This window comes from Ochotona curzoniae, unplaced genomic scaffold (assembly GCF_017591425.1).
Source record: "Ochotona curzoniae isolate NIBS_2020 unplaced genomic scaffold, NIBS_Ocur_1.0 contig_4105, whole genome shotgun sequence".
NCBI lineage: Eukaryota > Metazoa > Chordata > Mammalia > Lagomorpha > Ochotonidae > Ochotona > Ochotona curzoniae.
Window position 1 is genome coordinate 48066 of NW_024466129.1, and position 15100 is coordinate 63165.

Consider the following 15100-nt stretch of genomic DNA (forward strand, 5'->3'; position numbering starts at 1 on the left):
CTCCTGCCAGCCCCACACCTCTTTCTCCGAAAGTTCACTGCTTCACAGCAAGGTGCCGCCCGCACAAGCTCACACACAGACAAAGCACTGTGCCACATGCTGTGATGTCTGCTAGCAGAAAACCAGGGTATCAAAAGGACCAAGAATTCTTAAGACAATACAATCTGTAATGACAAGACTTTTCTTACCGTGAGCATGATGGGCTCACACACCCTCTGCTTGAACTTGTCTCTGTTGCTTCTCAGCCATAAGATGGCGTCGTAGGTGTCACGGTACCTCTGTCTCAGCTTATCCTCCTTCTGGTTCATAAGATGATCAAAATGCAATATATGATCGCTCACATCTGCAGTGAGAAAAACAAGTTTCTCTGAAGGCCTTAATCGGTAAGATAACCCGCTAATAATGTTAAAGAATATTGCCGGAGTCCAGCTCAAGCTGAGTTCAGAACTCGCGAAGGGTGCATGGATGAGACGCAAAGAAAGAAAGAGACCAGTAGGAACTGATCGTAATGGGCGACGCACAAAAGCTGTCCGCTTTATTTATACAAAATCAGTCAAACTCTGGCTCAGGCTTTTTTCGTCACGGTCAAGTGGGGGTTTCTAAAGATAACTCTGCCATTTGTTTCACCTAAGGCTAGGTTGTTATTCACCTGGCACGTGGCACCTGGCTAGGAAAAGGTTTTCAATAGATGATGCATATCAGTCAGTAACACATTCCTACCACAATTCTCATTCTACAGCTTGCTCTTGAGACAGTCAAGGAAGGAAGGGACCTAAAAGATCAAAGAAAGAGGGAAAGAATAGATTCCCACTACACCTGAAGACAGAACACCCTTGATTAGCCTAGGATCAAAAGGGGAGTTAGCACCCTTGATTAGCATATAGTCAATGGGGGGAGGGAAAACCCTAAGCCTTATGGCTAAAACAGTATCAGCAACATCAACTTCCAAGCTCACAGCGGTAGTAAACATTAACTCCACAGAGTCAGACAATGCCTAAATAGATTACAGAAATCTCGATGGGGTTGTCCATGCAAAGCGAGGTGGAGCTGCATTCAGGTGTTGTAGAGACATCCGCCGGGCCTTGCCACACAGCGGGAAGTTCCTTGCGGCCTTGCCTGCAATGGTACGATACTCTTCACACCTTCCTGTCTTCCACATCCATCACATGGGCCCCAGCAGAATATGCCAGATGTAAAGCTTATAAATATTATTCTGCAAGTACTCTGCATAGAGGAAAAGAACTGGCCTGGATAAGTCAACCTAAAGTGTTCTAACACCCAAGATTAAAAATAATCTTGAAGCTATAAAAAATGTTAAGCAGGTAGCCTAAGCAGGAACAGAAGAGGACAGTGTTGTGGCACTGCTTGCAATCCTGGCATGCCGTACTGCAATACTGACTGTTCAATCCAACTTCCTGCTAACGGCCCGGGGGGCAGGGAAAGATGTCCCAAGTACATGAGAGACCCAGGGGGCTTCACGGCCCTTAGCTGGGACACTGTGGTCATTTAGGGAGAAGAACAATGGATGCAAGACCTGTTTTTCTGCCTTTGAAATAAATACAGAATTTAAAAGAAGAAAAAGAAAATTAGGTTTCGTATCAGAAGACAGTAACAACAGACCTCCAAAATTCTGAGAAAACTTATTTTTAACCTAAAAGTATACACAAAAAATTGAGTAAAGGAGAGCAAAAAGACACTACCAGGATGGATACAAAGACTATGCAACTCATTCTAAAATGCCACTGCTTAGGATGGGCTCTGATTATGCAGCAAAGATAAAGAATGCAGCTACAGAAGACTTCCTGAGAACAACCAGTGTGGCCAGCAAGAGGCACAGAGCTACAGAAGTGAACAACACTTCATAATTCCTTCAATTTAAAGAAACAAACAAGCAAGTGTCATATTTTTTAAAAACTAGAATAAAACATTTAAAACTATTAACAAAAGGAAATTTAATCACAAAATAATACTTGGCTTGGGTGTGTCAGAGTTCATTGTTACAATATTATTTCTGAGCTTGTAGAATTAACCCGTATAAGGAGAATACACAAAAATTAGTAATGCTTCTCAACAGAATATCAAAGTGTTTTCAGGCTTGAGCAAACAGAGCCCAGCTGGCAGAATGAGAACCAGGAAGCGTGAGAGGAGGGAAAGCATGGATGAGGCCTGCTACTTTATACTGCCAAGTACACATTCAGGAATATTAGTAACTCAAGTAACAATAAGAAAGACAGGAATTTAATCAAATTAATCCTTTTTTAAACTTTTATTTGATTTTAAAGATCTCTTTATTTTTATGTGAAAGGCAGAGCCACAGCTGTCTTCTACCTGCTGGCCAGGGCTGGGTTGGACTGAAGCCAGAAGCTTGCCCAAGTGCTTGGCTGATCTGCCGCTGCCTTCCCAGGCCACAAGCAGGGAGCTGGATCAGAAGTGGAGCAGCCAGGACTTGAACCAGCACCCATAAGGGATGCCAGCACTGCAGCCGAAGGCTTAGCTTGTTGACCCCAAGAATTAACTTTTAAAAAACTGATGTTACTGGAAAGAGATGCAAGCTTCCATTTGCTGGTCCACCCTCCAAACGCCTACACAGCTCAGGTCTGACCAAGTTAAAACCAGGAACCTGGAACTCAAGGGGGGTGGCAGGAACCAGTCCACCTGAGCCATCACTGGACGCCTTCCAGGTACGCAGCAGCAAAAAGCTGCAACGGAAAACAGCGCTGGGAAGCAGATCCAGGACTCAATCGAGGTCCGATACGCGATGCAAGCATTCCAGGCAGTGTGCTAAGTAACCTACACCCAAATCAATTCTAATATAATCTAACAGTCTCATCACAGGAACAAGAATCAGAAAGAAAAGTTGTTCTAAGCTAGAATGCATGTCGGAGTGACTGTCAGAACATCTCAAGCCGACTAAAGTAGCCGCAGTGGAATAAGACGATTAATAAACAAGAACGGACTGTTACAGACAACAAGTAGTGGAGTTCACCGAGAGCCTCCTCCTGGCAAGCTGGGAGGGTGGGACTGGAGCTGGACTCTGCACACAGAGCTATGCCGGGATGAACACAACGGCTTCTAATTCATCTGTCACATATGCTGACTTAGACCACAAGCTCTCTCCCAGAACGTGCTGAGGATGCAAGGCTCGATCCCCTATCCAGGGGAAAGAAAAGGCAACACTGGATAGGCTTGGAAGAGCACAGCTGGCGAGTGAATGAATAACAAATCTGACGGGAGTGGCAGTGAATTAGCTCTGCTAGAGAAATTAAGCCAACAGTTACAGTTAATAGCTGACACACAGTGGCTACAGGTATCTCAGGAACCGAGCAAGTGCGAGCAGAGCTCCAGCAACAACCCTGATTGGCCTGAACAAATGACCACATGAACAGCAAGGCGCACCAAGAAATCTCCATTTTGGAAGCATTTCTTAAGCACACTTACTCTTTCTTTCCTTCTCTAACGTCTGCTTTTCTCTCCGCTTGTTGATGATCTCGCCTTCACACAAGGCCTTTTCATCCTGAACTTGGCTCAGATCGTTCGTGACAGCCTCAATCTGAGGCTGAAGATTTTCAGTTTTCAGCCGAATTCACTTCATTCTGCAAATCTGCTATCATTTTGCAGGTATTACTTATTCTTCGTTGTCGGTCATCCTCTTCATTTTGTTTTACTATTAAAGCCTGCTGAAGCTCCTCAATCTAATAAAACAAAAGTGCATTAGGACCTTAAAGTTTTTTACTCCATGTTTGCATTTCACAGTAATAGTTTTACAAATGCTGGGCCCAACACAGCAGCTTAGAAGCTAAAGTCCTTGCTTGAACACATTGGAATCCCATATGGGCACCAGTTCTAATCCCGGCGGCCCCGCTTCCCATCCAGCTCCCTGCTTGTGGCCTGGGAAAGCAAATGAGGATGGTCCAAAGCCTTGGGACCCTGCACCCATGTGGGAGATTTAGTGGAGGCTCTGGGCTCCTAGATTCAGATTGGCTCAGCTGTAGCAGTTGTGGCCGCTTGGGGAGTGAACCAGCAGACAGAATATCTTCCTCTCTGTCTCTCCTCCTCTCCGTATATCTGACTCTCCAATACAAATAAATAGACAAATGCAAAGATATCCTGGTAGAATTTGACTACTAGATAACCATTCTAAGCAGATTATTATTTTTGTTTTATTTGGTTATTCATATATGTCAAATACCTAAAACAGAACTTATCATATAGAGTATTCACCAGTAGAAAAACCAAGACATTTATAAAGCCAAGCATATTTTAAATATTTGCAGAAAGTAAGTATGTACCACATATTGTAAGACTGGAATTAAAATCCATGCGCTAAAGCATACAATTGCCTCAATGAGCAACAGAAATGACGATGTAGCTCAAAGTCTTAAGCTGAGCTATTTTCTTTCAACGAAAAATCTGCTTTATCAGCACTTCAGATTAATATTGTGAGGTTTTCATCATAAATCTATATGCTCAGATTCTTGACGTATATGCTAGTTAAAACTTTTAAAAATCAAGATTTGTAATTTGCCACCTGATGTTAGAGAAATTTTTATCTAAATCACTCTATCTACCACAGAATTAAGATCTTTAAGAAACATTAATTTACAAATATGTACTTATACACCCAACTTATATTTTACAACTAAAACTATGCATTAAAGGAAACACATCATGTAACACATTTATTAGTTGGTCTTGTTTCAAAATTTCCTTCCCCATTAATAAAAGTCATAAAAATATAATTCATTACAAAAAAACAGACTTTTAAACAAGTATAAACTTACAATCTTTGTATCGTTCGATGTTTAGATGTTCATGTCTATGAGACACACAGAATGTAAGTATTTTGATGGACATCATTAACAGTACACTGCCAGTGCCTTCTCCTTAAAGAATGCTGGCAAGTAGGACTCATACCTTTAAAACCACAGGGCCCAGCGCGGTAGCCTACTAAAGTCCTTGCCTTGCACACACCTGGATCATGCCCTGGTACCCCACTTCTCATGCAGCACCCTGCTGCGGCCTGGGAAAGCAGTCGAGGACGGCCCAAAGCCTTGAGACCCTGCACCCGCATGGGAGACCCCAAGGAGGCTCCTGATTCCGGGTCGGCCCAGCTAAAGCCACTGTGGCCACTTGGAGAGTGAATCATCAGACAGAGTATCTTCCTCTCTGTCTCTCCTCCTCTCTGTATATCTGACTGTCCAATATAAATAAATATTTAAAAACAAATAAAAATGCACAGCTAACTGGGATTTATATCAAGGATGCAAAGTTAATTCAACACTCTAAAAACAATCACTACTTCCCCCATATTAGCAAGCTAAAAGAATACAATCATACAACAGATATAGAAAATCAGTTGACAAAATTACCCATTCATGATAAAAATGATCAGAAACATAGGAATATGTAGCAACATCTAAAATCTGATAAAAGCAACTATAAAATGCCTACAACTGATATACTTGATAGTGAAAAACTGGAGCATTTCCTCCAAAGAGCAAGACAGAACAAAGAAATCCACACTGACAATTCTTCCTCAAAGTAACTGTAACCCTGGCCGGTGCAGTAAAGGCAGGGAAAGAAACTACATGAAAGTAAGCAAGGAGAACAGAAAGAGGACGTGATTAGACTGAAAATCTCCTGCAAGCTGTGGCACCTCAGTGAGAGGCTGCTGGTGAAGGAGACAGACTAGTCAGTGAGGAGACAGACTAGTCAGTGAGGGGACAGACTAGTCAGTGAGGGGACAGACTAGTCAGTGAGAGGCTGCTGCCGAAGGGACAGACTAGTCAGTGAGAGGACAGACTAGTCAGTGAGCGGACAGACTAGTCAGTGAGGGGACAGACTAGTCAGTGAGGGGACAGACTAGTCAGTGAGAGGACAGACTAGTCAGTGAGGGGACAGACTAGTCAGTGAGAGGACAGACTATTCAGTGAGAGGACAGACTAGTCAGTGAGGGGACAGACTAGTCAGTGAGAGGCTGCTGCCGAAGGGACAGACTAGTCAGTGAGGGGACAGACTAGTCAGTGAGAGGCTGCTGCCGAAGGGACAGACTAGTCAGTGAGAGGACAGACTAGTCAGTGAGGGACAGACTAGTCAGTGAGAGGCTGCTGCCGAAGGGACAGATAACGTGTGAGCTGTAAGGCACAGAGGACTTGAAGAGCTACACAATGTGGTGAAAACAAATCCAACGTCTGCGTAGACGCAGACCCACGCTGCTGACAGATCCGAGGATACGACGCAGTCAAGATGCAGTGCTCCCCAAGGGTTCAACACAATTCCTACTAAGAGAACTGCAACATTTTTCTATACATATAAAAAAGATCTGAGTTTCATTAGGAATGGTAAAGCAAGAAACGCTCCAAATTCTTGCCTCCTTGAAAACAATGAGAACATTGAACAAAATTTGTTAAAACTTATAAAAACTTTCTAATTCAACCAAATGTGCAATACACTGCTTACAATAAGCTCACGTTTTCTCATTTAACCGCTTATTTCTAGACACTAGAACTATAAGCTGAGATTATAACATACCAATTGAATAATGAAAATGTATTCAACATGAAAAGCCTTAGTGTATGTATGTATATTTTGTCTCAGTCCCAAGTACACATGGATTCCTACAGAAATTTCTTATAACAGAATAAACCCCCGTAGCGGAGTTAAGTCCCCAGATTTTCTCTGGCTAAACAAATAAACCCACCGCTACCCTGCTAAGCAACCCTCCCCACGCGCTACAAAGAGCAGCGCGTACACATTTTGGAGCAGTCCTGAAGACAATGTCTGCGCTAGTGCCACACTGTCCAGAGGCAGTCCGCCTCAGACGAAGGGAAGCAGTGGAAGGAAGAGGATCTTCAACAACTCAGGAACAGCACTGGTCCCGAGTCCCGACCTGAAAGCACAAAGGTGAACGAACGCAACGTTTCAACGCAGACCCTTACATGCTTATCCTACCTTTCAATGAGGTCTCGCTTCTGTTTGCATTTCTGAGATGCTTCCTTGATATCTGCTGCCTGTAACAGAGAGCCAGAAAGAGGCAAGCATCAGTAAACCACTCAGTCAGTCAGTTAATCCACAGCAATACTTCCCCATGATTTATTTCAAACCAAAGTCATAACTATGATACCTACAGTTATTCCTATTGATATTAAAAGCCAATAGTATCATGCATGTGTATGCTTATTTTCTTGTATTTACTTTCCCATTTTATCTGAATCAGAAAATAGTCATATATGGCTGTCAAAACATATTATTGCTTTTCAAAGGAATTAGGCTCAGAGGGAACAGCAGCCCTCATGCACAGTTCAAGCCAAAAACTAGGTCTCCTTTCAAACACAAGGTTTTCTCTACCTCGTATTTTAACGTTACACCAGAAAGAGTAAAACAGAAACTGCGCAACCTACACTGTGCCGCCCAGGCCTCAGAGCAGAGGGGACACTGCAGCCTTGGGGCTCTGGGAAGGCCCGCCTGAGGGCAGGGCCTTGGCTGTCAGCCCAGCAGAGTGGGCACTGCAGCCTCGGGGCTCTGGGAAGGCCCGCCTGAGGGCAGGGCCTTGGCTGTCAGCCCAGCAGAGGGGACACTGCAGCCTCGGGGCTCTGGGAAGGCCCGCCTGAGGCCAGGGCCTTGGCTGTCAGCCCAGCAGAGTGGGCACTGCAGCCTCGGGGCTCTGGGAAGGCCCGCCTGAGGGCAGGGCCTTGGCTGTCAGCCCAGCAGAGTGGGCACTGCAGCCTCGGGGCTCTGGGAAGGCCCGCCTGAGGGCAGGGCCTTGGCTGCTGGCCGGAAGCCGCACTGTGTGAACCTCTGCCTCATTTCTTCACTGAGCAGCTCATGCCCCTGGTACAAGCAAGGTAACTGAGGCACACCTGGTGGAATGTGCGTGGGCCACTCTCCGTGGACACCTGATGCCTCGCGGGGCGGCACTGTGAGAGTTCCACGGCAGAGGAAACCACATCTCTGCCTGGTCCTCACGGAGTCAGCCTGGTGACCTGCTCTACGTGAGCTGCCAAGCCGCGGGGGATCCGGGCAAGGGGATGCCACTCCTTCCCAGGAAGCTAAGCCAGAACTTACTGACTGTAAGCTGAGCACTAACGATGGATATATAATGTCTTCAATAATAAATACTAAGCCTTTAAGAGGAACGTCACAACCACTGACCTCACCTTACTGAAGAGAGAAAAGTTCAAGGAGATTAAGTTGCTCAAAGCCGGGCGGTCAGTAAACAATATAGTGGGAATTTAAAGACTGCTCTATGTGATGTAAAACTTATGCATAATTAAGAACACTGGATCATCTCCCTGACAGGAAAGTTTAAACAAATTACACAAGTTGGAAAATGTGTTCTACCGGGAACAGAAGTGTGCGGGTGGAGGGCAGCACAGAGAGCACACTCCTTTTCTCAGAAAAACAATTCTAAAATAGGCCAGGGTACTAGACTTTAAACAAACGGGCAGAGAGACGCTGGGCAATGCCTCAAGAGTCAGTTCCATTAGAAGCACCCAAGCAAAACTAAAGGCTTCATGAACTAACCTGGGATTCACCGTAGACCTTCCCCTCGACCTCACAAGCAGCAGCTTAGCCGGAACAGGAAACACAGGGACTAAAGTGTGTGTGTAAAATGAACAATGCAGCTACTGACCGCTACAACTAGTAATGACTGAAAACTATCTTTTTAAAATCTCTTTTGCTTGGGGAATTTCTAGAAAAATGCAGAATTTTTTACTATTAAAAGAGAGGACATACCTAAATAGTATCTATAATCACTTCTTGTTCTAATATTTAAAATGACCAACAGTAATTCATAGATCAGATCTAATGAAATCCCAAACCCTCACTTGCTCTTAATGACTAAACTTTTTTTTTATTGGAAAGGCAGATTTAAGAGAGGAGAAACAGAGAGGAAGATCTTCCATCCTCTGATTCACTCCCCAAGTGAACGCAACGGCCAGAGCGGCGCCGATCCAAAGCCAAGAGCCAGGAGCTTCTCCCGGGTCTCCCACGTGGGTGCAGGGTCCCAAGGCTTTGGGCCATAGTCAACCGCTTTCCCAGGCCACAAGGTGGGAGCTGAATGGGAAGTGAAGCAGCCAGGACACGAACCTCATCCATAGGGGATGCAGGTGCGTGCAAGACAAGGATTTAGCCACTGGGCCATTGCACTGTGTCCATAATTAATCTTTCAGCTTAAAATACCGCAGAGCTTTCCTAACACAATAGTAGCAAAAGAAACGCTACTGGACAGGCACGATGGCTCAACTCTTGTGCAGACGGTGTAACTGATAACAGCAGCTCAGATCAGAGTCTCGGGGACAACACTGACCACACCTGCAGTAAGCACAGCCACTGCACGCCAGGCCCCAGCCTGCACGCGGGCATCTCACGAGGGCACTGGCGTGAGCTCCAGCTGCTCTCCTCCCAGTGCAGCCCCCTGCTTCTGGCCTGAGAAAGCAATGGAGAATCGTCTCAGTCCTTGGCCCCTAGGCCCTTGTGTGAGACCCAGAAGCTCCTGCCTTCAGCCGGACTCAGCTCCAGCCATTGTGGCCATCTGGGGCATGAAGCCACAGGAGATCACTCAGCCTCTCCTGATCTCTGTACACCTGCTGCCAAATAAATAAATAAATAAATAAAACGCAAAGGAAAAAAAAAGCCAAAAAACCCAATTTCCTTTTTCTTAATTTGCACCTTGGACTTTCTACAAAGTAGCAACCTTCCTGGATTAGGTCTCTGAAACCCAGCAGATGTGAAAAACCTTAAGCTAGTTAAATTTAGCAGAAGCGGTAAGCATTTGAAACATTTGTCAAATACGTTTAGATTGGCCATCGAAGCACCTTTTGCTTGATCTGAGCCTCCAGGCCATGGCGCTGTGCTTCAATCTCCTCCATCCGCCGCGTCATGGGGATCTGGCCCTCCTTCAGCCTCTTCACCTCGTCCTTCACGGCATCGCGGGCCTGCTTCACTTCCTCGTACTCCTGACGGACACTTTCATATTCCTGCCAAACAGTTAGAAACAAAATGCACCAATACTCACACGAAACCAATTTAGGTAAGACTTGTATCTCTGACAGGAAAGAAGTGTAAAATTCATCCTTGGTAGCAACTTTGGAAATAACAAATTCCAACATGTCTAAGCAAGCCTTCACAATGAGCCAGACCTTTGGCCTTCCAGAGCCTTCTTCCTGAAACTTGAACCCTAATGACTATGAATCTTACATTTTCTTCTAATTATCAGTAAAGAAAATGATACAGGGAAAAGAAATATAAAAACTAGTGATGAAAGGTAAAACTGAATAAAAAACATGTGACAAAAGGAAAACAAAAGCGTTCCTTGTCACATCACAGACTAACAAGCATATGCTCAACAAAACTAAACGGAGAGGCAAGAGCCCTGGCCCAACCCTTCGGAGCCCCACGTCAGGCTGTGGGCACGCTGCTCTGCCATCACACCTGGGGCAGGGGTGGCAGGGGACGGCCACGGGCACGCTGCTCTGCCATCACACCTGGGGCAGGGGTAGCAGGAGATGGCCGCGGGCACGCTGCTCTGCCATCACACCCCGAGGCAGGGGGTGGCAGGGGTGGCAGGGGACGGCCACGGGCACGCTGCTCTGCCATCACACCCGGGGCAGCAGGGGATGGCCACGGGCACGCTGCTCTGCCATCACACTCCGACGCAGGGGGTAGCAGGGGATGGCCACGGGCACGCTGCTCTGCCATCACACCTGGGGCAGCATGGGACGGCCATGGGCACGCTGCTCTGCCATCACACTCCGAGGCAGGGGTGGCAGGGGACAACCGTTGACACGCTGCTCTGCCATCACACCCGGGGCAGCAGGGGACAGCCACGGGCACGCTGCTCTGCCATCACACTTCGAGGCAGGGGTGGCAGGGGACAGCCGCAGGCACGCTGCTCTGCCATCACACCCGGGGCAGCAGGGGACAGCCACGGGCACGCTGCTCTGCCATCACACCCGAGGCAGCAGGGGACGGCCGCAGTGTTGGAGTCCCTGCCTCTCCCCTGAGAGACCTTCAAGGAGTTCCTTGGCTCCAGGTGTGGGCCTGACCGAGCCCTGGCCAGTCAGGCCATTTGTGAGTGAACCAGTGGGTCAAAGAACTCTGTCTCTCTGTCACTTTGCCTTTCAAATAAAAACTGACCAAGCATAAGTACAGCAGTAATACACCATATAACACTGAATGAGATGAAGGAAGAAGAGAAAATAACACGAATGAGCATTGCGTTTCTGAAAGATTCAATCAAAAGAGTGAAATCAAGCTCAGTAGAAAAAATGGTAACCAAAAGACTTCAAAACACAAAGAACAGGTAAAAGAATGAAGAATATTGAACACAGGAGAAATACAAACAAAAAGATCTAAAGGAAAGACTTTCAAAAACAATTCAGAATATGGAACAGGATAAAGAAGAAAAAGGTTAGAATGTGACAGTCACATGGCTTTCCAACCTAATAATGATTTCCACTTTAACCTGGCAATCCATAACTATAAAACATCCTAACCTATTACATCTCACCTATTAGAGAAAGGAACGCATTAGAGAACTGAATCTTTAGTCTTAATCATGATCTCAAATAATAAAACATGCCTGAGGATGGGAAAGAGCTGAGCAGCGTGCCGAGAGGCACACAGTGCGTGAAAGGCGCCAGCTCAGACAGCAGCTGCACCTGCAGGAAAGCCTGCAGAAATTCTCCTGATGTGGCAGAGAATTCCCAACAACCCATCCTGCAGACCACTGGCAACTGAGAAAACAAAGAGCTGATTACATCTGGCAGAATCAGCATAGTGACCGACCTATGATCTGTTAGGGACAGTAACTAGTGCACAGCTATGTAATCAAACAGAGTAAGAGAAATACAAATTTAACTGCCTCGACATATTAAGAAAAAATGCAAAGACATCAAATTTCAATATATGTAGTAACGAGTGCACTCTTTACAATCATTCTACGACTTAAAAGAATCACCTATTTTTGTTTCTAATAATTTAATACTTACCACCCAGGGCCTTTTTGCTTCAAGCATCTCAATTAAGTCTAAATGTCGTTTCCGTTCATAAAACCTTTCCACATCTTGTTTGTATCTTTCATTCCTTTGGATCATCTTCTCTAGATACTCAGTTTTCTCTTTGCATGTTGTCTAAAATGAATATTTGATGACTTATTAGTTTAAAGAAGACAACATGTCGCATGCTTTTAACAATGAAACGTGCACAATGTTGGTAAACTCTGAAAACAGTGCCAGCGTGGTGGCACAGCACACTGATCGTCCCTCACGGAAGGCGGCTCAGGTCCCGACTGCCCTACTTCTGAAGCAGCTGCCTGCTTCTGGCCCACGGCCCTGGGCACCTGCACCACATGGCATACTCAGAAGCAGCTCCTGATGCCTGCCTCCCTGGCCAGCCCAGGTACAGGAGCCACAGCAATGCAGGAAGTGAGTCAGCAGCAAACAAAATCTAAAAAAAAAAAAAAAAATCCCAGCAAAGGCTTCCCTTTGGGTTGTTGGGAACTGTTTAAAGGCGTCACACCTGAATCATGCATCGGCTTTCTCATGCACTCCCAGGCACGTGACGGAGGAGACCCTATGACAGAGAGCCGACTCTCCCTGTGAAGAAGGTTTCTGTCCGTGCACTTCTGGGAGAGGCAAATCAACTCCTCCGGTCAAAGCAAATGAAATGTCACTATGACATTACAAAGACCTCAGACCTGAGGACTTAGAAACAAGACGACATGGCTAAAGCCTACAGGCTTTATCCTGTGCATCAGCAATACAAACGCGGGAGACTCTGAGGATGACGCAGTGGACAGGGAGGAGGTCACAGGCTGGCACAGGACAGACATCAGATGACGCAGTGGACAGGGAGGAGGTCACAGGCTGGCACAGGACAGACATCAGATGATGCAGTGGACAGGGAGGAGGTCACAGGCTGGCACAGGACAGACATCAGATGACGCAGTGGACAGGGAGGAGGTCACAGGCTGGCACAGGACAGACATCAGATGACGCAGTGGACAGGGCAGGGGTCACAGGCTGGCACAGGACAGACATCAGATGACACAGTGGACAGGGCAGGGGTCACAGGCTGGCACAGGACAGACATCAGATGACACAGTGGACAGGGCGGGGGTCACAGGCTGGCACAGGACAGACATCAGATGACAGTGGACAGGGAGGAGGTCACAGGCTGACACAGGACAGACATCAGATGACACAGTGGACAGGGTGGGGGTCACAGGATGGCACAAGATGGGCATCAGATGACACAGTGGACAGGGTGGGGGTCACAGGCTGGCACAGGATGGGCATCAGATGTAGGACCAGATCTTCGTGAAGATCTCAAGCAGCTGCTCTGGTCACCAACCCTGAGTAAGTACAATAACAAACTGCAATTACATCTTACATAATTAACAGCATAACCTGTGTAATAAACTGCCCAGTATATCCTGTATAACAAGAGTATAACCGTTTATACTTCAACAAGGGATCTGTTATGAAAATTTCATGAGTTAATTCCAGTTGTTGAAACAAACAAAAACAAGATCCACAAAATGAATTTTTTACAAACAGCATTCTATGAAAAGAAATGTGTGTCTACATATGATCACTAACGGTAGCGAACAGGAAGTCAACGAGTAAGAATCCTGTAACTTTCTGGTACAAAAAACTTACACTGTAATTGGCTTTTTTAAAAAAAAAAAATTATTTGTTTTTATCGGAAAGCCAGATATACAGAGAGGAAGATGTTCCATCCAATGATTCACTCTCCAAGCAGCTGCAATGGCTGGAGCTGCACCGATCCAAACCCAGGAGCCAGGGGTCTCTTTCAGATCCCCCATGCGAGTGCAGGGTCCCAAGGCTTCATTCAGGCTGTCCTCGACTGCTATCCCAGACCGCAAGCAGGGAGATGGAAGAAAAGCTGGGCCACCAGGATTAGAACTGGCACCCAAATGGGATCTCGGCTCGGGCAAGGCAAGGACTCAAGGACTTTAGTCGCTACGCTAACGTACCAGGCCCAGTTACTGACTTTAGAAATTCAATTAATGAAACCCTATGCAATGTTCCCATGGCTAACCCATGCCTTATATGTGCCAGGATACCATATGGGTACCAATTCATGTCCCAGCTGTTCCATGCCCCTGACCTGGGAAAGCAGCAGAGGATGGCCCGAGGCCTTAGAACCCTCACCCATGTGGGAGACCCAGAAGAAGCTCCTGGCTCCTGGCTTTGGATTGGCTCAGCTCTGGCTGATGCAGTAACTTCGGGAGTGAACCAGTGGATGCAAGATCTTTCTCCTTCTCTCTGTAAATCTGCCTTTCCAAGAAAAATAACTGAGAGCAGGCAATACAACCCTGAGTAGAAACAGAATCAGCAGCATAAACAGCATAGTGACGGGAATGGCTCCCCATCCGCCACACGCCAGCAGCTCGAGCGGCACACACCTCCAGCTGCTTCTCCTTCTCCCGGAAGTTCTTGAGCTCACAGTGGTACATGTGCATCTCCGGGGGGCCGATGGACTTCTCAGTGGCTTCAAGGAGCTCAATTTTGCTAAGTTTAGCAAATTCTCCAACTTTGTCCTAGAGCAAAAATTAGCACCAGTAACTATTATCACCTATATTTATACATGGTATTTCACTCAATTACACACTTACAAGCATGGAACTCCTCCCAAAAGACATGAGATATCAATCTTCACATAAATGTTTTATAAACAGGATAAAAACTACCACTTTTGTGAAACATATTAAAATGCTCTACATTAACATTTACAAGTTGAAATGGTTATATACATAGAGTAACATAATAAACAGTTTTAGCACACAGGAAGACATAATTACGGGGCTGAAATGAACACCACCACACATCAGACTGGCTGTTTGAAGCTTTTTAAGCAAAAAAGTCATTTCAAACTTCTACTTCTGGAAGTATTATCAAGTTTTACATTTGCATTCAATTTGGACATTTAATCAATTCACTATTCTGTTTGTAAATCAAGTTATAATTTGGTTAATGGAAGCATTCAAAGACAATTTAGCAATCTTTGGCATATCACTTAACATTCATTATCAGGATTTTTAATTTTTAGTAAATAGTATTAAAGGACAATT

The 15100-nt window shown here is 45.8% G+C and overlaps 1 protein-coding gene across 1 annotated transcript in view; it reads right to left on the minus strand.

The window, feature by feature from the left end:
* LOC121159224 (structural maintenance of chromosomes protein 5-like) overlaps window positions 1-15100 on the minus strand; it is a 75597-nt gene that overhangs the window by 32712 nt on the left and 27785 nt on the right. The window contains 7 exon segments of the mRNA XM_040984199.1: window positions 189-343; window positions 3439-3569; window positions 3571-3692; window positions 6939-7010; window positions 9819-9980; window positions 11994-12134; window positions 14435-14569. Of these exon segments, the coding sequence (XP_040840133.1) occupies window positions 189-343; window positions 3439-3569; window positions 3571-3692; window positions 6939-7010; window positions 9819-9980; window positions 11994-12134; window positions 14435-14569 (918 nt within the window).